Raw genomic sequence first — 23,113 nt, forward strand, 5'->3', positions numbered from 1 at the left:
GACAAAGGGCCCCAGCCAACCAATGCAGGAGGCCCCTAAGTGCTGGGAAAAGCAAGGAAATGGATTCTCCTCCAGCACTTCCGGAGAAGACATAGCTCTGCCAACAGCTTGGTTTATAGCCCAGTTAAGACCATTTTGGATGTCTGACTATCAGAATTGTCTAACACAGCAGTTTGTGGTGTCTTGAGCAGTAAGTTTGTGGTAATGTTATAGCAGTAATAGAGAACTAAAACATGAATCATGATTAAAGTCTTCTTATGACTGGTTGTTGTTAGTCACCCCATGCACAGAGAGCAAACCATGTAGCTGTGTCAACTCCTTGTCTCTCAGAGATAAATCCATGTGACATTTTACAACAATGGGTAATCAACTGTTCAAATTGGCTAATGAAGATGAAAGTGCACCAGAGAAATGAAAAATGACAACTGAAAGTGAAATTCAAATTGGACAAAGCGGAATGACAGCAGAACGGGCTGCCTGTGGCAATGCTGACACCACTGCTATTTGGGTCACCAGCTGTCCAGCCCCAGCATTCAGTGAGGCTGTTTGCAAGTGAGGACCACAGTGCCTTCCTGAAATAAGACAACAAAGTGGGAAAGTGGTGGCCAGAGGAGAAAGATGTCCCAGATGCAGTAATGTCAGCAAAAACATCATTATTTATTAATCTATGAGATACTGCAATCCAATCAATGTCTCGAAAGGATTTCTGGTTTTTGTTTTGATTTTTAGATGATACCCTAAAGCTAGCCTCATGAAAAGAAAAATACTAATAACTATCACACTGCAAAAAGAACAAACATTTTCTATTTTATATTCGGACATTTTATAAAGATAAAGTAATATAGCAGTTTAATATAGCACAGACATAGAAGGATTACTGGAATAGACTAGAGAATTTGGAAAATAAATTTATACTTATGTAGGAAGTGATTAAAATATTATTTCAAAGTAGTGATGGAAAGATGATTGTTAAAAGATAGAGGTGTAGTGGGACCAGCAGTTAGTGTAATGGCGGTGTTGCTGGACTCCCATGTAGTCAACCTTGATTCGAGTTCCAGATCCGGAGACTTAAACTCACGCCGGGTACGTGTGCATGTGCACACAAGATCCCAAGAGGAGAATGGAGGAGAAGGGATTGCAGCGTAGCCATCCCCCCTGGGGGGTGATTTCTCGCTTTCTGTCTCTCTGCCTGTCTTTCTGGCAAGCACACGTGCCCTATAGCGAAAACCTCTCCCACTCACCCCCCCCCCAAAAAAAAGATAGAGGTGTAGTAATATATTATCAGCAAAAATCAAGTTAGATCCCTATTTCAAATGTTCACAAACCACCTTCCAACCACAGATGGATTAAAAACCTAAATAATGTTTTAAAAAACTTTGAATGTAAAGACATAAGGATATGGTTTGATTTTTATAGACATAAAAGCCACCTTTAAAATATAGTTAAAAAATCATGAGGGTAGAAGATGATAAAACTTGACTACACTAAAAGGAAAACTCCTCAGTGTGAAAAAGTGACATTATCCAGGATGTTAAATCATGGAAAACATAGAGGCGCCTAACCTGGGGCCAGGGCCTGATAGAGAATCCAAAAGGGACCCCTAGCTTAGATGAGGCTGAGTTTACAAGAGAGGACCACAGTGCCTTCCTGAAGTGAGAACAAGCCATGACCGTGCTTGTCAGAGCAGACCAGCCCCTACCACAGAGTAGTCAGAAGACCCAGAGGGAGGACAGGACCAGCACCCCACTTCCCTTGCCGTGAGGTCAGCTAGGCCATCTTTAAGCCTAACAGCCAATTTTGCAAAGGAGGAAAATATTTGTACAACCGTTAGACACAAAAGCAAGACAAAATTAGTTATATAAAATAAGTAAGCTACTGTAATTTCTAGAGTTATTTAAAAAATCAACAACAGACAGATGACCTATTGTAAAGACGCTGACTTTATCTTTTGAAGCCTCGTGCTTCCCACTTACCCTTGGGCCCCACATCTGGGTGAGCTGAGGAGAAAGCCTGGGTTCTCCTTTCTCTGATGCCAGCAGGAGTTTCAAGCTGTGCAAGCTCCTTCCTGCAAAGTTTGACCCACTCCCTAACCACAATAAAAACCCCAAGCCAGTCTCTGTCCCTTGTTCTTTCAAGCTGCCTGCTGTCTCCAGAAAGTCTCATTATGTGAATAATAAACCCTTCCCTATCCTCTTGGGGTGTAGGTGGTGTCATCAGTCTCAACAGTCAAAAGTTAATTTTGGATGAAAGTGAAGGGGGTGAACCTGCTCTACAGGGTGGCCACACCACAGCTGTTCAGAAAAAAATGTCAAAACTGATGAACAGATGAGTCATGGAAGAGGAAATAAGTTTCTTTAATGTCTAATTAAACATTAAAAGTTGTTCAGTTCCACTAGGAATCAGAAAAATTCCAACTAAAGCAATTAGATGCCATTTTCATCTTTCATACTGTAGAAAAAAATTAGTATTAGGCAAAGACAAAGAAAATGATAATTCCTGTTTTTTTAGAGTTTTTTTTGTTTTTGTGTTTGTTTTTTGGTATAGGACACATGTGCTCGCTGGAAACACAGAGACAGAGGGACAGAAAGTGAGAAATCACCCCCCGGTGGGGGGGATGACCATGCTGTAATCCCCTCTCCTTCATTATTTTGGGAACTTTTTTTTTTTTTTGGAGAGGTTTTCACTATAGGGCACGTGTACTCACCAAACAGACAGAGACAGAAAGAAAGTGAGAAATCATCCCCCAGGGGGGATGGCCATGCCACAATCCCTTCTCCTCCGTTCTCCTCTCAGGATCTTGGGCACGCACGCCCACGCGCCCGGAGTGAGTTTTAAGTCACCAAGTCTGGGACTTGAACTGTAGTAGACTACATGAGAGTCCAGCAATGTAACCATTACACCATCTGTTGGTCCTGAAAATGGTCATTCTTTTATACTGGAGGAAGAATAATCAGTTTAATTGTTGGCATGTATTCAAATATTTGAGAGCATATGCCATTTGATTCAGCAATTCCATTTGTTGTCTTCCCAAAACACCTGAAAATAACCAAAACGTGTGTGCAAGTTTTGTTTTAATATCACGAGCCTGGAAAATATCTAAATATTTACTAGAAGAGGGATGGTAACAAATTATGGCTCATTGATATCATGGAATAATATAAGTGAATTAATAAAAATAAATTCTAAGTACCAACATGGATACCTGAAACAGTAGGTATGCAGATAAGCTAGTTGTGGCTTAGCACAGTGTTTGGAGAAAAACCACAGCAAACTTACAATTGATTAATGGTAGGAGGTGACCAATGGAAATGCTCACTTAACTCGTCTATTATCTGGCTGTTTCAAATATGCAGTCATGTGTTATTTGTGTAATTAAGACACGTTTTTAAAATGAAAATGTTTAAGTGATTCCCAAACCAACTCAAAACCATTCTTCAAGCCATAAAGTGGCTGTCCATTTGCTATGAAAGGTAGAAATCAATGTCATTGAAGTGCAAATAATTCAACAAAATTGAAAATAGTTTTCGTTTTTATAATTTTATTTTGAAATAATTTCTAACCTAAATTAAAGTTTCAAGAATAGTACAAAGAATCCCAATCAAGTGGGAAATCACACTCAAGTTTTGTTCATTGCTCCAATTACATCATTTATAGCAAAAGGATCCAAGCCGAGACCACATGTTGCAACCAGCTGTATCTGTCTAGTTTCCCGAATCTGGAACATTTAGCTTTTCTCGACTTTCATGACACTGAAAATTTTGAGTAAAGGGTAGTCATTTTATAGAATGTGAAAACAAAAACTAACGTCATTTGGTTTTTCCGGTATTCCCTCATCATTAGACCCAGACTGCATTTTTGGCCAAATGTCATAGAGGCGATGCTGAGTTCTCACTATATCCTGTCGGACCACGTGTTGTTGATCATCCCATTACTGGTGTTGATCACGTTGATCACTTGATTAGGATAGTTTGCCAAGTTTCGATAGAGTAAAATTACAATATGTTTTCTTTGTAAGAAATAAGTGTGGTTTTTTTTTTTTTTGCAATGATAGTTTGAGGCCATATCAATGTCCTATTCCTCCAGCCAACTTTACCCCACTAGTTTTAGCATCCATAGGTATTTATTGCTCACATTACAACAATGGTTATCAAATGGTAATTTAAAAATTCCATCTACATTTATTCGCTGACAAGCTATTTTAAGGAAGAGCTTTCTTTTCTCCCTATTTATTTTTATCTCTGTGGACTTGGAGGTTCCTATCTTACTCAGTTCCTATCATTACTTTCTATGTGCAAATTAGCCCTGACTTGGCCTGTGTAGGTCCTTTCGAGCTAGAGTCTGGGTCCTGTCAACATGTTCCCATTAGTTTATACTTTACTTTTTGGCAGAAAAATATGTTCTAGCCTTGAAATCAGCTGTTTCTTTTAAGCAAAGACTAGTATTTGACTAGACATCAGTCGTACTCATTGACTTGAGGGTTGTTCCAGTTCTCTCCATGTTCAGAATTAGGAAACATACATGCAGCACATGTACACACCATTCTATCACATGTATGTGCGATACGCTATGTAATTATATCTATACCTGTGTCTACGTATCTTTCTCGCTCTTGCTCCACCCTGATCGACACTGATTTTTTTTTAAAAGAATCATTAATTTAATTTTATTATTTTTAATTTGACCAGAGAGAGAGACAGAGAAAGGGAAAGTGAGAAAGCAAGCCAGCAGGTCTGGGACTTGAACTGCAGTCAGCCATGTGAGAGTGCATTACCTTAACCACCACACCACCTGCCAACCCTGATTCTAATTCTGTGCACAGGGCATATTCTAGTTTTCCCTGGTAATTATATACCTCCCTTCCCCATTCTCCATCAGTTAGCAATCTGGCTCCTATGTCCTCAGTGTATTTTCTCACTTGCCCAATCCTCCTGGGGCAGTCAACCTCCAAGCCCTACTGGCTGCCTCCTGTCTTCTCTGGTACTGACCACACGCACCACCACCCACCACCATCTGCGCACTGCCCCTCCCACGTCTCCTGTGTGCCCCTTGTGTGGGGCTGCCACCACCAACCTGCTCAGGCTTGGCTGACTTTTGGACTGAGTGAATGAAAGGAAAGAAAGGAAGCAGAAGGGAAGCAGGGAGAGGAGGGTGAAGTATGAGTTAGGGAGAGAAGGGAAGGAAGAAAGACTAAGAGGGAAGGAGGGGTGATGATCAGTATTTTAAATATTGAACTCAGGGATGTGAAGCCCAAGTGACTGTAATTCATGAGGTAAGGAGGTAAGTGAACACTTCCGAGAAAATTCTGAAGGGGAATACTAGACATTTACATTTTTAAAAATCTGTCTTTATATTTGTACTTTTAATCTAAAAACATTTTTTAGCATGGGGTTGGTTGGTTGGTTAAATGTTTAAATGAAACCAAAACCAGGAAGTAAAATATAGTAGTGGTAGAATTTTCCTGGGATACTTAGGATTTGGAAGTTGACTAAGGCCATGGTGTAGATAAATGTAAGGAAAGTGTCTGCAAAGGACTAACTCTGCAGGAGAGCACACCACGGCCTGTGGTGATGCTGGCTAACAGATGCCCACCACGACCACAAGGTGGTAGGACAAGCCCATACCAGTTTTTCTGCCTGCTTGAACTGAACTGCAAAGAAATTTGTAGCTTCATCTTATCCCACCCTGACTTCCTATGCAGCACTATTACCAAATTTATTTCTGCTTGTGCTTCTCTGTGGGTAGAATTTAGTCAGTCTCCTCAAAAGTCTTGAAAGTCTTCCAATATAAAAGTTACACCTTTCCTCAGTTCGATGGAAATTTTGAAAGATGTCTAGCCTTTTGGATTAATCCATTCTAGCAAAATCTGTGATTTGGGGGAACTTGTGTCCAGTTTTTTCTTCTTTTCAGTTCAAATGAATAGGTTATGCATTGCTTTCCCACCCACTCCCTATCTTTTAAAAACAATTACACTTCGTAAAACCATAGTTCAGTGTTGCAAATGAAGGTCTCACCTCTGTCCATGCTTAATTTTGGAAAAAATCCTTAGTGTGTGTGACATCATGACATAAGAGAGCATCTATGTACAAACATATACAATTTTATTAATATCTCTACAGACTACAAGAATTTTGTTAAGTATAGTCACAATTGCTGAGTGCAACAGAAAAATAGTAATTTGTCATTTTCTGAAAAGATGCAAAAATTCTGAAGATGAAAGAAAGATACATCAATGATGTCATCTGTTTCTTATTTCCTAGAATAAAACATCACATAATTAAGTACTAAAAATTATAGGTTATTAGAGATTTTTATCCTGTGTACAATTATCCAAAACCACCACCTAGTTTATTTTCTGGCTTAACAGTTGAGGAGGGTGGGCCGAAACCAGAGGGGAAGCAGTGTAAGAGGAGATGACTGATTTCCCTCTGCGCCATCCTGCCTTTGTAGGCCGGACTCCCTTTTTGAAGGTACAAGTACTCTTTCAGGGTGCTGGAGGTAAGACATATATCAGAGGCATTTCCCCCCTTTAATACATCTGTCCAATAATGAAGAAAATAAATCCAAGTGGCCCTGGAAGATTTTGATTGAGACAAAAATAAAAAAAGAAGAGTTGTTCTCCCTTTTTGCTGAGATCAAGTTCAATAAATTGAACCTAGAGCAGAACAGGTACCTGGTACCCATGTCTCCTCCAAAAGAAGAATGAATATTCATTTTGGACCTGGTAGTAAATGATTATTTTTGAGAATTTTCATTGTTCAAATATTGAGATTTAATTTTCCACTTAGCTTTATGTGCTATTGAATTTACTATGATATTTTTGTAACTTTTGATGTCACATGGCTAAGTACCAAAAACCTAGAAGTCTGAATTATAATAATTAATAAGCAGGTCAAATAGAAGATCACAAAGGCAGAGTTATTAAGAGTTCATAGGACACTACCTACTCATAAATTTGCATATTTTTGTTTTGTAAGATACATTAAATAAATACCAATTCAACTCTGCGTCTTAGCCTTGCTGACCCCTCAGAAGTGGGGCTGGGATACCAGCCAAGGCAGACAAATGGCTTCCTTAGTTGACCATAAACCAATGGGTACTTATCAACTTTGGCTGCACATCAGAACCACCTTGGGGGCTTTCAAAACTATGGATGTCTGGCTCCCACTCTGAGGGATTCCAAAATAATTACGAATTTTTTAAATCCCTCAGGTGATTTTTATGCATAGTCAAAGTTGAGAATGGCTTCTCTAGATGTGAATGTAAAAAAGGCATCTGTGCTTCTGCTTCCTCATCAAAACCTCTTCACTTCACTCTGGCTCCCATGTCCCTCCTTTCCCCAGCCCTCTTGCACCAAATTGGCACTTCCTAGTCTTTTTCCAAGGCATGCCTTATCTACTCTGCATTTCATTCATTTGGGTCTACACTGTATGCAAATACAAACACTAAACTTGGTTTTCTGACAACCGCTCCCTGGAATGGTGCAGGGTAGAAAGTAGAAATAAAGCTTACCAAGTCCTAACAAGTCTTCCAGGCCCCAGGGACAGTATGCATGTGAACTAGCACCCAGCCCAATCTGGAGCTGGTCTGCGGAGGACAGAGGTGAAGAAGTTGTCAAAGCTACCGCATTTCCCTGACTGAAGAGCAAGACCTGACATGAATACCCTGACTTTTGGCACTGCCCTCTCTGAGGGTACCAGGCCACCAGTGTGGTTGAGTTACAACATTATTTTTTTCCTACAAGGGCAGGCCGTAATCACAGATATACTCCTGGGTTGTCCCAATGATCCTACGCCAAGGAAAGGATTTTTTAGTTTATGTTTTTTAGTCTTCATTTTTCCATTCTGTTTGAACATTCTATAGGCATATATCTTAGTCGTCTTTAACTAAACTTAGGCCTAATCTTATCCATTTTTTTTCTCTCAAAGCTATGATAATGCCTTAATGTAAATAATGAATAGATGGTACCTTTAAAACTAGATAAAAAAGGGACTCCAACAGTAAACTTTTTCCTTTAAGATCCCTTAAAAATTTTGAGAGAGAGAGAGAGAGAGATCTGGATTATTATTAACTTGAGAATCATTTCTAAAATGTTAGGAAAATTGTCTTTACTACTGGAAGTTACTGGAAAATGTCTCCCTCAGTTTTGTCACTGTTCTTCCAAAATTGCAGTTCGATAATGACCTGATGGTGACTGGTTTCTAAGTCTGGGGCTCAACAAAGTGTAGAGAACATAGTAGTACTGCTTTTGTAGGGAATTAAATGAAAATCTACTCTAAACAAGACTAAAGGAAGATTTCACGGAAGGGATTATTGCTCATTTTATTATTAGAACCAGGGAAACATACTTTTTAGCTTCTTATTTGATGAAGAGTAGAAAGGGCCATTTTCTGCTGGAATACTATAAAGGGCTTCTCTCTTGAATGAGACAGGGAGATAAGGTCAACATGTTAGGACTAGTTTGCAAATCTTTTCTTCTGATGCCACCTTAGTAGATAATTCATTTTCTCTATAGTTGTCCAAGTTACTAGTATTTTTCCTATGTTCCAAGATAGAGGGAAGGTAGTAAGATGAGAAAATGCAAAGAGCTGTATGGATCAACAGTACTAATTTTCTGAAGACGATGATGATGATTATGGGGTGGTGGTGGTGGTGGTGGTGATGGGTGGTGTGTGTGTGTCTGTCTGTGTCTGTGTGAATGCTAAGGTCAGTGCAACAGAACAGAAATGTTCAAAGAGAAAATCACATCCACATTAGATTCTTGTTATTGCTAGCTCCTTGAATTATAAAAATAATTTTTGATACAGTAAAACCTCATTAATTTGGATTCCACTAATCAGGAGTTTGTGGGATAAAGTTACCCTTAGAGAAAAGGCCTATAAAACAATTTTCAAAGACATATTTAAGTAACTTAAAAGAACCTATTCTTTTCAAGCATTTCCAAAACACTTGTTTACTTCCAATTGATGTGCTAATTATGAACTTTTGATCTATTCTTTGAAGCCAGAGTTTTAATCACTTCTATGAAATGCTATAATGTTCTTTTTGATATTTTTCTATGTGTGCTTTAAAGTATTCTGAGATTGTTATTTTTCACTGATTCCTATAAGCTTTCTCCAAAATTGTATTTTATTGCATATGAACCACACATGTAATTTGGGGTATAATAATGCATCTTACTAAGACACTGTGCACTTATGATGTATCTAAGACATATATTACATATTCACACTAGTCTCTTTAAATTATATAGAATAGTGATTCTCAGCTGTGAGTATTTTGGCAATGGTCGATGGCATTTCTGATTGTCATCACTGGGGGATTCCTCCTGCAATTTGGTAGACAGGGTCAGGGATGTCTCTAACACCCTACAATACACAGGACAGTCCTCCACAACAAATAATTTTCTTTTTGTAGACTGGCCGTTGAGAACCCTGATGAACAAGTTAAATCATATTTTACAGGGGCTTCAGAGATACTAGATATTCATTGACTTTACTGTTACTTTGGACTGAATCTCATTCCTAAAACTAATTATCTCCTTTTCTTTTTTCTTTCCTTTCCTTTTCTTTTCTCTTTTCTTTTTCCCTTTCTTTTCTTCTTCTTCTTGTAGATATAGAAATGATAAACTATTTGTTCAGAAAACTATTTGGAACTGATGGTACAACTAGTGCATTGCAATTCAGCTGCCAATTTTTTTTCTAGCTCCTGGTCTCAAGTTTCTTTAATATCTTTAGTGCATAATTTCATGTGTCCTGTATGTACTTCCAAGTCAGGTTCTGTTTATGGGCACCTGGGAGACTAATGGAGAGTCTTTCTATAGAAATCAGGAGAATTCGGAGTCTCAAGAAAAATGCTATCCTAGCATTTTCTGACCTTGCCAGTCATCTTTTCTCTGCTCTGAATTACTGAGACCATTGTAAAGGAAGCTCTGCTTCAAACAAATAATTTAAAAACTCAAACATAAATACTGTTTTTGGCTACTAACATGACCTGGACTCCAGGAAAATGGTGAATTCTTAAACACAAATGTAAATCCAATAAGACTTGATGAATTAAAATTTATTAAGCCAAACCCATAATTTAAAAAATAAATTATTTTTGAAGAATTAACATTACAGGATGGGTCTTGAAATCTGCATATGCACATTCCTATGGTTTTTGACTTCCAGGATCATGTTAAATAGTGATAGTAGTATTTTTATTTTGTCTTGCCATTAGTTCTTCTCTGTTGAGCTATGGTAGATACTTTTTATCATGTTAAAGATACTCTTTATTCCATTTTAAAAGTTTTAGTAAGGAATCCTGTTGGCATAATCCTGTGGCTAATATTATTTGACCTAATTAGTGAAAAATTGATTTTGTATCATTAAACTCTCTGTATTTCTGTTGTCCATAATGATGACTGAGGCCAAAATAGCAAAAACACCACTACATTTTATAAAGAGTTCCAACAATAAGTATTGAACCAAAAAGCTTTTTTTCTAATGAAAGCCCTTATTAATCAGAAATGTAAGAAATCAAAATCCCTTTCCCAAAACATTAACTGAGGTTTTACTGAATCATACTAAGTGAATGACCAGTTTGGTCTGTGAATGTCAGGCTGCAAGAGCACCTTTGGATTGTAGACCCCACTGGGTTGAACAGTAATATACTGTGTAATTGGCAGACAACGGTACAAATGGAATTTTAAAAATATATCACTTTAGAAACTGAAATTGGGATGTGTGAAATTTCACCTTTTGTGAAATCAGTTCTCAAAGCTAACTGCATTGTTCCTATAGTTGAGTTTCCCCACACATATTGTCACACATAATGTACAAGCCAGGCTGAAAAAATGCTTTGAGGTGACCCAACCCTGCATGGTTTGTGACTAAAAGTAGCAACCTATTCTGAAGGTGACAGAAATGGAAATAATTGTGCTGAGAATAATTTACTATATGGGCAATACTTGTTTGTGACTGAGAACCATGAATGATGTAAAATATTATGGAGAAAGAAGAACATTAATCAGACTGTTGCCTTAAGAATTCAGAATGTCCTAGTATAATGACAGTTACAGATGAAAAGAAAACGCTGGGTTTTTGTTTTGTTGTGTTTTGTTTTCTCTTTCAGTTGGATATGGCAAATATACTGGAAATGCACTGATATCTTCTAATGCAGATTTTTTAAATTGTCAGGTGTGGCCCAATTTATAAAAATAGTTTACCATAAATCTTTTTCTTCTGTCACATGCTTTTTGTTTTCTTTTCCTCTTAAGATGTTAATTTATCATGCAAAGATTTTTTTCATTAAGTGCATTAATGCTTTTGTTTGTACAGGAATTTTCAAATCAAAAGGACTCCCCATAGTCCCTAAATGTAAATCCTTAGCAAATGACATGCCAAGATGATAGCTCCATTCCACATGGGAAAGGGCATATTCAGCCATATCTTGGGATTTTTAACCAGGGTTCCAGCCTTTGGGTTGTACAGTGTCTCTGATAAGTCTCCTTGATGATAACTTCAGATGGACCATAATGGAACATTGTGTAGAAGAAACTGGCTTCTAGCAGTTGAATAATGATGCTGGGAATAAATTTGGTTTCCCTGAATAATGGTTTCTCAAAGCAGTCAAATCTTCTTTAGAAGTTTAGAACTGGTACCATTTCTTATCCTTATATTTCAGCATTAACTGCAATGAAAAAAATAGTTATCATATGATACCAGTTGACAGGAAATGACTTTTAATGACTAAGGCAAAATGGAAGGTATGGACCTCACCCTCTATTACCTCTCACACCTTCTTGAGGGGGCTCCCATAATCTACTTCAATTGCTTTTGAACAGCTGATGCACAGGATAGAACCAATGAATAATTTTTTTTTACCTTAATGTAAAGAAGTATACATATAATACAGTATTTTAAAAAACCTTCATCTTCTCAATATTGGGGAATTATAATACTTATAAGAGTTCGAGGTTACCCTGGTTCTCACACAAGACTATTCATGTGGCATCTCTGTTTAAGTCTTCTTGTGCAGGACTTTAAATGTTTAAAGTTACTACTAAACCAAGACATCTGTGTTTATTTAAGTAGTTTACCTCATGTGCATGTTTGGAAAATGCTTCTGCACTGGTCATCATGCCTGCAGTTTTCTCCTCCAGCTCTCCTAGCCTCTGTCCTCTCTCGTCAAGTGCAATCCGTGCTCGGGTCAGCTCTCCCATGACCCCTCCAGCAGCACCTTTCATTCCTTCTATTCCACCTGGTCCTGGGATGTGCTGAGCAAGGCTGCGGGATGCTTTTCCTGCAGAAGCTTCCCCAACTGGGAGTGCAAACCACAGAAATTTAAAAACACTTTAATTAGTAATTTGAATAGGGTCTTATTCCAACCTTCTCTGTTCATTTTGACATATATCAACCCTTGTAGGATGCAGATTCTCTCTGTCTGTGTAAATATTAGAGAATGGAATCTATTATTATATAAATGATGGACATTAATCTACATGAGTTTAAATTTATAACTTTTATAAGAGACTAAAAAAAAATTTTTTTTTTTGGAGAGATTTTTGCTATAGGGCACGTGCGGTCGCCAGACAGACAGAGACAGACATAGAGACAGAAAGCGAGAAATCACCCCCCAGGGGGGATGGTCACACCACAATCCCTTCTCCTCCATTCTCCTCTCAGTATCTTGGGCACATACGCACATGCACCTGGTGTGAGTTTTAAGCCACCGGGTCCGGGACGCAAAACTGCCGTCAACTACGTGGGAGTCCAGCGACATAGCCATTACACTAACTGCTGGTTCCCATGAGACTAAAAATTTTACAGTCATCTGCAAAACTCAGTTCTATTTCATTTCAGTAAAGTAAAAGAATTTTATTGAAAAAATGCTATTTTTAAAGAAATTTAGTGAGCATTCCCACAGATGTATCATTGGGATGGAATCTAGATTTTTTTAAAACATAAGACCCTTATTGAAATAGGATTCACATACAATTTACCCTTTTAAAGAATACAATTTACTGGATTTTAAGGTATTTACAAAGTTGTGCAACTATCACCACCATCTGATTTTAGAACATTTCATTACCCCAAAAAGAAATCACATACTCACTAACAGCCAATTCCTTTTCTCTCTTCACTTCAGTCCCTGACAACCACTTTCAGTCTCTACAGAGAGACTGGACATTTCATGAAATAATAAAATATGTTTTTTTTTCTTTTTGGTCTGACTTCTTTGACTTACAGTTTTCAAGTTTCATTCTTGTTGTAGCATGTATTGGTAATTCATTCCTTTTCGTGGACAAATAATATTCCTCTGCATGGAGGCACCTAGGTTTTTTTGTATAGCTAAAATTCAAGATAAAGAGATCTTGATCTTGAAGACTAAATGGTGGTAGGATATTTTGAAAAATATATTCTTACCTTCTCTTTGAAAATTTTCTCTAGCATCTTTCTATTATTTTTTTATTATTGTTCACCAGACTCTACTGGTAAGTTTTTAAAGTAATTTTTTTCTGTGCATAGATAAATCTTACATGCCGAATAAAGAATCTAGTGTGTTGGGAAAGTCATGATGTGTTTTTGCATAGAAAAAAATTTTTTCAGACTTTAATAACTGAATGCTTTCACTTTGCCATGTGGTGTGATCTACCCACAAATGAGAACTTTAATATCTTGTTCATTTTTTAATTAAAATTTTTCTAGTTTTATTTTATAATTTTTTATTTACATTTAATTGTATATCTTTATGGCATACAATATGGTTTTTCAAAGGAGGCATGTAGTGTGTGATAATCAAATCAAGGGTATTATCACAGATACCATTTTTAACAAAGAACCTTACATTCTTGTGTCTGGTAAATGCTTTTATTCCCTCTCACACACCCTATAGCATTCACCCAATTCCCGTACAGTTTCTGGTATCTACACTTTTCCTCTCTACTATTATGTCTTTGAATCTTTCAATTTCTGCCAAAGAGGACAGACATTCAATATATATTGAGTGGGGACATGCACTGTTTGTCTTTCATATTCTGACTTATTTCACTTAGCATTAAACCTTATATTCACACAGTTTGTATCAAATGATAGTTTCAATGTTCTTTATGACTGAGTAGTATTCCATTGTGTATATGTGCCATATTTTTAAAATCGAGTCATCAGTCATTGGGCACTTAGGTTGATTTAATGTCCTAGCTATTGTAAATAATACTGCAATAAACATAGATATGCAAGTGTCTTTTTGACTGTTTCTCTGTCCTTTATGTAAATACCAAAGAGTGGTATTACTGGGTCATATGATAGTTTTATTTGTAATTTTTTTTTAATTTTAGATTTTTGCCATAGGATGCATGCACTTGCTGGAGAGAGAGAGAGAGAGAGAGAGAGAGAGACAAGAGGAGAGGAGAGGATAAGTGTTGATTTACTCTCTGGGGGGAGAGGGTGGCCACACCACAATCCCTTCTCCTTCATTCTGTCTCAGGATTTGGGACATGCATGCACATATGCCTGGCATGATTTTCAAGTCACCTAGTCCGGGTCTCAAACTACAAAGTAGGCCATGTGGGATCCAGCTGCCTTAATCTCCACACCACCTGTTGGCTCTAATTTTTGAGGATTCTCTATATTATTTTCCACAGTGGCTGTCCTAATTCCCACTGGGCTTTTCTTTGTCAGGAGGTTATTTATTACTGATTCAATCTCAGGGCTTGTTATGGGTCTATTCAGGTTTTATATGTCCTCCTGATTCAATCTTGGTAAATTATATGCATCCAGGAATTTGTCTATCTCCTCCTTGTTCTCTTGTTTGTTGGCATATAGTCAGTTGCTCATAGTATCCTCTAATGATGTTTTGTCTGTCTTTCTCTTTTTTTTTTAGAGTTCTTTTTTGCTATCGGGCATGTTTGAGAGGTTTTTGCTATAGGGCATGTGTGCTCACCAGAAAGACAGAGACAGAAAGCGAGAAATCAACCCCCCGGGGGGATGGCCACGCCAGAATCCCTTCTCCTCCATTCTCCTCTCGGGATCTTGGGCACACACGCACACGCGCCCAGCATGAGTTTTAAGCCACCGGGTCCGGGACACAAACCGTGGTCGACTATGTGGGAGTCCAGCGACATAGCCATTACGCTAACTGCTGGTCCCATGATGTTTTGTATTTCTATTATATCTGTTGTAATATTGCCTGTTTCATTATATATTTGATTTATCTGGTTCCTATTTCTCTTCTTAATAAGTCTAGCTAATGATGTGTCAATCTTATTTATCTTTTCAAAGAATCAGCTTTTGCTTTCGTTTATTTTCTGTATAGTTCATTTATTTTCTATTTCATTTATTTCTGCTCGAATCTTTATTATTTCTTTTCTCTTTTTTTTTTTGATTGTTTGTTGTTGTTTTTCCACTTCCTGAGGCATGAGGTTAAGTTGTTCATTTGTCACCTTTCCATCTTTTTCTTATGCACATTAGTTGCTATGAATTTCGCTCTTATGACTGCTTTTGTGGTGTCCCATAGACTATGGAAACTTGTGTACTCATTATGATTTGTTTTCAAATATTTTTTGAGATCAGACTTAATTTCTTCAGTAGTTGAGAAGTCATTCAGAAGTAGGTTGTTTATTTTCCATGTGTTGTGTATTTTTGAGAATTTTTCCTGCAATTAATATCAAATTTAATTCCATCATGGTCAGAGAAGATACTGGATATAGTATTTATGTCTTTGAATCTGTAAAGGCTTGATTTGTGCCCTATCATATGGTCAATCTTTGAAAAGTTTCCATGTTGGGGTGAGAAAAATGTATATTTCATGGTCTTAGAGTGGAAAGTTCTATAGATGTCTGTCAAGGCTATTTGATTTATAGTATCATTTAGGTCCTGTATCTCTCTGCTTATTTTTTTTCTAGAAGATCCATCTAAAGGATATAATGGGGTGTTGAGATCCCCAACCATTAGAGTGTTGCAACCTCTCTCTCCTTTTAGCTCCAGCAGTCTTTCTTTCACATATGTAGGTGCTCCTGAGTTGGATGCGTAGATATTTGTAAGTGTTACATCTTCTTGGAGAATTAGCCCATTTACTACTATATAATACCTTTCTTTGTCTCTTCTTACAGTCTTTATCTTAAAGTCTATTTTGCCTAAAATCAGTATCACAACTCCAGCCCGTTTTTTGATTTTCATTTGCATGGAATAGTACAAAAATGAGAATATATTTTTCTGGTAGATTCCTGCTTCTCTTTCTACATTATTTTTACCTTCTTTATCCATAAGGTGCATTTCTTGTAGGCAACAAATAGAGGGTTTCTGTTATTTTGTTTGTTTGTTTGTTTTTCTTTTTTTTCCGTTCAGCCAGTCTGTGTCTCTTGATCAGATCATTTAATCCATTCATGTTCATTATTATCGATATTTCTGGACTTGTTCCTATCATTAAGTGAACCATTTTCTTGGTTGTTTTTTGTTCTCGTATATCTGTCCATCTGACTTTTTAGTTTTCCCTGTAGAACCTCTTGAAGAGTTGGTCTGGAGTTGGTAAATTCTTTCAGGTTTTATTTTTCCAAAAAAAATTTTTTAATCTTCTTTTCTCAAATGCAGGATAATCTTCCTTGATTAAAATTGTTTTTCATTTAACACTTCGACTATATTTCCCCATTCTTTTCTTGCCTGCATTGTTTCTGACAAGAGGTCTGATGTTAGCCTGATGGGATAAGTTTTGTAAGTAACTTAATGTTTCCCTCTACCAATTTTAGTATCTTGTCTTTGTATGTGGTTTTGTCCAATGTGGCTATGATGTGCCTTGGAGAGGATCTTCTTGGGTTTGTTCTATTTGGGGTCCTATATATTTCTTGGGTCTAGATATTTGAATGCCTCTCTGGGTTTGGAATGTTTTATTCCAGGATTTCCTGGAATATATTATTGATACCCTTGGGACCAGCAGTTGGAATGGTCATGTTGCTGGACTTCCATGTAGTTGACCATGGTTCAAGTCCCAGACCCGGTGGCTTAAACTCATGCTGGATGCGTGTGCATGCATATTCAGGATCCCAAGAGAATGGAGGAGAAGGGATTGCGGCATGGCCAAACCCCCTGGGGAGTGATTTCTAGCTTTCTGTCTCTCTGTCTTTCTGGCACGTGCACATGCCCTATACCAAAAATCTCTCCAAAAAAAAAAAATTATTGATACGCTTGTTATTTTCTTCCTCTTCTTGTATACCAATTATCTAGATGTTTGGGCACTTGATGGTATCTAGTATTTCTCATATATTATCTTCATTTTTCTTGGCTGTTTTCTCAGTTTTTTTTTTTTTTTTTTTGAGAGGTTTTTGCTATAGGGCGTGTGGGCTTGCCAGACAGACAGAGAGAGACATAGAGACAGAAAGCGAGAAATCACCCCCCCAGGGGGGATGGTCACGCCGCAATCCCTTCTCTTCCATTCTCCTCTCGGGATCTTGGGCACGCACGCACACGCGCCCGGCGTGAGTTTTAAGCCACCGGGTCTGGGACGCGAACCGTGGTTGACTACGTGGGAGTCCAGCAACATAGCCATTACGCTTACTGTTGGTTCCCTTTTCTCAGTCTTTTTGATAACTGTTTTAAGTCAGAATTTTTGTCTTCTACATCAAGATTAGATTGTCTGTGTGATCCAATTTACTTTTAAAAATAATTTCAAGGGAGGTTTTAATTTCCTCATCACATTCTTCATCTCTAACAGTTACATTAGATTATTTTTTATGGTGTCTATTTCTTCATTCAAATCATGAAAAGACTTCCTCATCTCCTGGAGCTTGTTGCCTTTTCTCTTGCATCTCATCTAGTTTGGTCACTAAAAATATTCTGAATTGTTTATCTGATATTTCTATGAGTTCCATTGTGTTGTCTGTGGGTGCTGAGGAATTGATGTTTTCCCTTGGGGAAGAAATATTTTGTTGGTTGCTCATATTTCTTGTGCCTCTGTGATGGTTCCTAGTCATGTGGTGGTCTATACATTCATTTCTAAATTATTCAGAGTATCTCCAACCATTCAAAGGAGTGCAGGAGTAGGAAATTGGCAATCTCTCTTGTGTTCTGCCTCCCTGTTGCTCACTAGCATTCTGCACTGTTGTCACTGGTCCTGGATGACCCAAAGTCTTCCCTGTTTCTAGAGAACAGGTGCACCTGAAACTGAGCTGCTGAGCTTCAACTCAGTAACAAAGCAGAGATTGCACAGTGCCCAAGCCTATACAAAACCCTAAAGTCCTGAGAGTTCAAAGGTGAATGGAGGAGGGGATGAGCCATGGATTCCAGCCATTAAGTCCTGTAGCTGCAAGCAGCTTGCCTTCTCTCAAGGCCCTTCGCTGGAAGGGTGTAAAATGGGGTTGGGAGGGGTGCAAGTTTATCTCAAAGTCCAAAGAAAGACACCTGAGAGACTAAAGGTGACTGGAGGAGAGGATGAACCACTGGTCTCAGCCTTTAAGCCCTGCAGCCACAGGTAGTCTGCAGTCCGGCAAGGCCCTTCACTGGAACAGGTATCTGGATCAATTTTCTACTTCTTGGAGATGCATCTTTATGTAAATTATTTGCCATCTTTGTATTTTTATCTTGTGAACACTAATTGCTATAAACTTTGCTGTTAGGATTGTTTTCACTATGTCTCAAAGATTCTGGAGAATTGTGTTTTTGTTATTGTTTCAAGAAAATTTAAAACTCAGTCTTAGTTTCTTCATCAGTTTCAAAGTTGTTCAGGAAGACAGTGTGGGGGGAGGGTAGGAAATGGCAGAGGGTGAGAAATAGGGAGAAATATATATATAAGAAACAAGAAATGGAAAATTATTTGAGGACAATAACATGTATGATTAAGTCACCATACAGTGTATTCTGGATGCAAAATTGCATTTTGTATGCTGTGATGATGTTCAGTGAAAGAATGTAAAATAAATGATTTAATTTTAAAAAAGAAAGAAAAAACAAACTTGTTCAGGAATAAACTGTTTGAGTTCCATGTAGTTGTGCATTTTTGAAGGCTATTTCTGTTGTTGATTTCAAGTTTAATTCCAAGGCAGTCAGAAAAGATTCTAGATATAATTCCTATACTTTTAAATTTTTAAAAGCTTTCTTCATACTTTATTGTGTGGTCAGTCATTCAAAATACTGTGAGGGACCGAGAAAAATGTGTATTTTATAGTTTATGGGTGAATGTTCTGTAAATATCTATAAAATTGTGAGAGTATATTGCTGAAATTCTCAGCAACCAGTGTTATTGTAGTCTGTCTCTCCCTTAGGTCTAAAATTCTTTTTTTTTTTTTTATGTATTTGGGTGCTCTGGTGTTGAGTTCATAAATATTTATAATTGTTATGTCATCTTGATGAATGAATCCCTATATAGTGATCTACTTTGTCTCTTTTTACAGTATTTATCTTCAAGTCTGTTTTGTCTGATATTAGTATTATGACTCCAGATTTGTTTGTTCTTTCTGTTTGCATGAAATGACTTTTTCCAGTCTTTTAATTTCAATCCATGTATGTCATTATCAATAAAATGTGTTTCTTGTAAGAGGTATATGTAAGTGTCCTGCTTTTTAAAATCCATTTCATTAACATTCTAGACTTGTCCCTATCATTTTGTTAGTCATTTTCTTAGTTGTGTTATCTTCTTTTATTTCGATTTGTCTCCCTTTGTTTTCCTGATGTAGTATTCTTTTGAGTATTTCCTGAAGAGCTGATCTAGTATTGGTGGAATCTTTTAAGTTTTTTTCTGGGAATGATTATATTTTTTTACCCATTTGAAGGCTATGTGGATTTCCAGCCACTTACTGGCACCTATAATTTCTTATATGTTGTCTTCAATTTTAATGTTTATAATTTTTTTTTTCTCTTTGGCGGCTTGGAGTAAATCAGAGGTTTTGTCTTCAAGCTCAGAGGTTTTTTCTTCTGACTGGTATAACCTGTTATTCATACTTTTAACAGAGATTTAATTTCCTGTATTGTATTCTTTATCTCCAGTAGTTTTGTTTGATTCCTTTTTATGGTGTCTTTCACTTTATGTATTTCCTACAATTGGCTATCTGTTTTCTCTTACTTACTGAGTTTTGTTATGATCAATATTCTGAATTCTTTTTATGACATTTCTGTGATTTCTTGTATGTTATCTATTGTTTCTGAGGAGTTGTTTACTTTGTGGGAGAGATATTTCCTTTTTTTTTTCATATTTCTTGTGTCTCTGCATTGATTTTTAGACATTTGGTACACTACTCACTTCTTCCTGATTCTTGGAGTAGATTCTGTAATGTTGGGGGGACTGGAGAGCTGTAAGTCCCAACTATGCTCCTGCCAAGGTGGTCTAGGAGTGGCTGAAAACCAACTGTCCAGGAAGGTCCAGAGGCAAGTCTATCTTTGGGCGCTAGGATATGGGTCCTAAGTGGTCTCTGTGTATCTGTGCCATACCAGAAACTGGTCCTGCATTGCTTGTGATATATACCCAGAGGCAGAGGAACTTTCTGTGCCTGGATATGGCCCTGGGAAGGTCATCAGAGGCAGACCTATCTGTGAAGCCCTCACCAGTCTACAATCTACAGAGATTCAGGGAGCCTTACTGAATTAGAGCAGACTTCTGCTAGGAGTTAGGTGACTGGATCATGAACTTCATGAGGTAGTCTAGGGAAATGCCCTGTCTTCTTCACTCTGAGCTGGAGGAGGGCAGATCTCTGGTATCCTCTCGTCAGGTGTTCCTCTCCTTTCTTTTGTCCACATTCATAGCTCAGGGAGGTCCAGAAGAGTTGCAGAGTGGGTAGCATCAGTTAGGACTGGTAGCCACTGTCCCTGGACTGGAGTCTGAAGGGTGGGAGAGTGTAGGCTTGACTTGCCCACCATACAGGGTTAAGTGTCTGGATTCCTCAGCCTCTGTTTGAGTGAGGGTGCTCTCTTTTGCCTCTTCTGTTCCTTGTAGGATGTGAAGTCCTTATTGTAAATGGACTCTACCCACTAGTCTGCTTGTAGAACAATACAGCGCTCTTGTAGTTTGGGGTGGAGGGTGGGGTGTTTTCTCTGAAATGGTTTATCTAGGCACTTCCCCATGATGTATGTTAGTTCCTTCCCAATTTTATTGTACTTCTGCAGGTGAGGAATTTTGAGATCCCATGTGGGAATCTAGAATTCAGAGTTTCAGGGGAGAGTTCCTCTTACCTTCTCCCCTGTGATGGGGGAAGGTAGCTTCAGACATTTTTCTTTTCTTTTTTTTTTTGGAGAGATTTTCACTATAGGGCACATGTGCTCACCAGACAGACAGAGAGAGACATAGAGACAGAAAGCGAGAAATCACCCCCCCAGGGGGGATGGTCACGCCACAATCCCTTCTCCTTCATTCTCCTCTCAGTATCTTGGGCACGCACGCACACGTGCCCGGCGTGAGTTTTAAGCCACCGGGTCCAGGACACGAACCGTGGTCGACTACGTGGGAGTCCAGAGACATAGCCATTATGCTAACTGCTGGTTCCCCAGACATTTTTCTCATACTTCATTAGTCTTTTCTGACTTCTCTGTTGGAAGCTTAGCTTTAGTCAACTTTTGTTTTTTTCAGCCTTTCTTCCCAGAGAGGTTCCAGAGTGGATGCATCCTTTTCCTTTTTAAAAATTTTTAAGAGAGGTTTTTGCTATAGGGCACATGCACTCACCAGAGAGAGAGAGACAGAGACAGAGACAGAGAGACAGAAAGCGAGAACTCACCCCCCAGTGGGGATGGCCATGCTGCGATCCTTTCTCACCATTCTCCTCCCTGGATCTTGGGATTGCATGCACATGCACCACGCATCCAGTGTGAGTTTCAAGCCACTGGGTCCAGGACTTGAACAGTGGTTGGCCATGTGGGAGTCCAGCAACATATCTATTACATCATCTGCTGGTCCCAAGGGTGAGTGTTTTAAATCAGCCATTTTGATCTCCCAGCTTCTTATTATTTATATGAATTATATGTATCATTTTTGTTAAGCTATTTTTGAATATGAAGTGACCAGTTTTATTCTTTTCTGATAAACAGAAATAATTTTCTTGATATAGAAGAAAAATAATATTTAAACTTTAAGATAGAAGTAAAAAAACGTCTAGAATTTGACATCACATATTACATAAGTCTTCTATTTGTGATACATCAATATGAAGAGTTTACTCACACAGCTCTTCTCTGTCAAATGTCTGTCCACTCCCACCAAACAGTCCCTTCAGAAAGCCTCTATTTTGAGCTTCTGGTGTCTCTATGGGAGTAAACAAATCTCCTAGCATGTCCTGTACCAAATTCAAAGAAAACGACATTAGAACAACTAAAACTAAACAGATAAAAAGGTGATATGCAGGACACATCATGAAGAGACCATTTGCTCTCCTTCTATTTCCTGGCGATTGCTGCTTTGTTCACAGTTCTTTCATTGGCATTTCTTTTTCCATCTCTTTTTTCCTTCCCTTCTCTGGTAAAAAAAATCCTATAATTTTTTTTCTTTCCTCTTCTCCCTTGTACAATTAGAAAGTATAGATAGCTAATGTATTAAAGTTATCCTACGATTACTTTCTCTGTACAATCATTGACTATCAGTGTAGACTTCTGAACTTTTTCCAATACTAGTTTCTTTCCCATACTGGTTCTCTCCCCTGAACCAAGCATGGGCTGCCCTATCGAATACAAATACTTCGGTGGTATGTTGAAGAAAGTTGTATCTATTTATACATTAAGTACAAAATTATGAAATAGTTCGAGATAGTTTAAATGAACCAAAATAAGCAACTACTGTATAGTGGGGTGCAATTATTCTCAATATTTGGTGAGCCCCAGACTGGGGAAATATCTTTTTAGAAATACAGATGTTCAAGCTGCATTCCACACATACTAAATAATAATCTACATAGATGTGCTCTGGTTATCTATACATTTACCAGACCTTGCTTTCAAGTCTTTCTAAAGGAGACCAAAGTTGAAGAACCGAAAGTGTTAGGGAAGGAATTTAGACCAAGAACCATGAGATTTGTGACCTAATAGTACTTTATCTATGAACTTCAAGTAAGTCTTGAACTTCATCATCTCCCGTCACCTCTATTCCCCAAACCTGTGCTCTCCCTCTTGGAACATTTCTCTTTGGGAATGTCAGTACATTCTAACTAGATCCTTACACCAGCAACCCA

The 23,113-nt window shown here is 37.9% G+C and overlaps 1 protein-coding gene across 2 annotated transcripts in view; it reads right to left on the minus strand.

Annotated features, from left to right (window-relative positions):
* Positions 1-4,739: 4,739 nt before the first annotated feature.
* The window catches only part of STXBP5L (syntaxin binding protein 5L), a 376,137-nt gene continuing 357,763 nt past the window's right edge, over positions 4,740-23,113 (minus strand). For both annotated transcript variants that reach the window (XM_006146699.2, XM_006146698.2), the window contains 3 exons: positions 22,114-22,225; positions 12,080-12,300; positions 4,740-11,670 (listed from right to left, as the gene is read on the minus strand). In XM_006146699.2, the coding sequence (XP_006146761.1) occupies positions 11,629-11,670; positions 12,080-12,300; positions 22,114-22,225 (375 nt within the window). In that variant the 3' untranslated portion in view covers positions 4,740-11,628. The remainder of the gene's footprint in view (positions 11,671-12,079; positions 12,301-22,113; positions 22,226-23,113) is intronic.

This window comes from Tupaia chinensis, unplaced genomic scaffold (assembly GCF_000334495.1).
Source record: "Tupaia chinensis unplaced genomic scaffold, TupChi_1.0 Scaffold000185_1, whole genome shotgun sequence".
NCBI classification, from domain to species: Eukaryota; Metazoa; Chordata; class Mammalia; order Scandentia; family Tupaiidae; genus Tupaia; species Tupaia belangeri.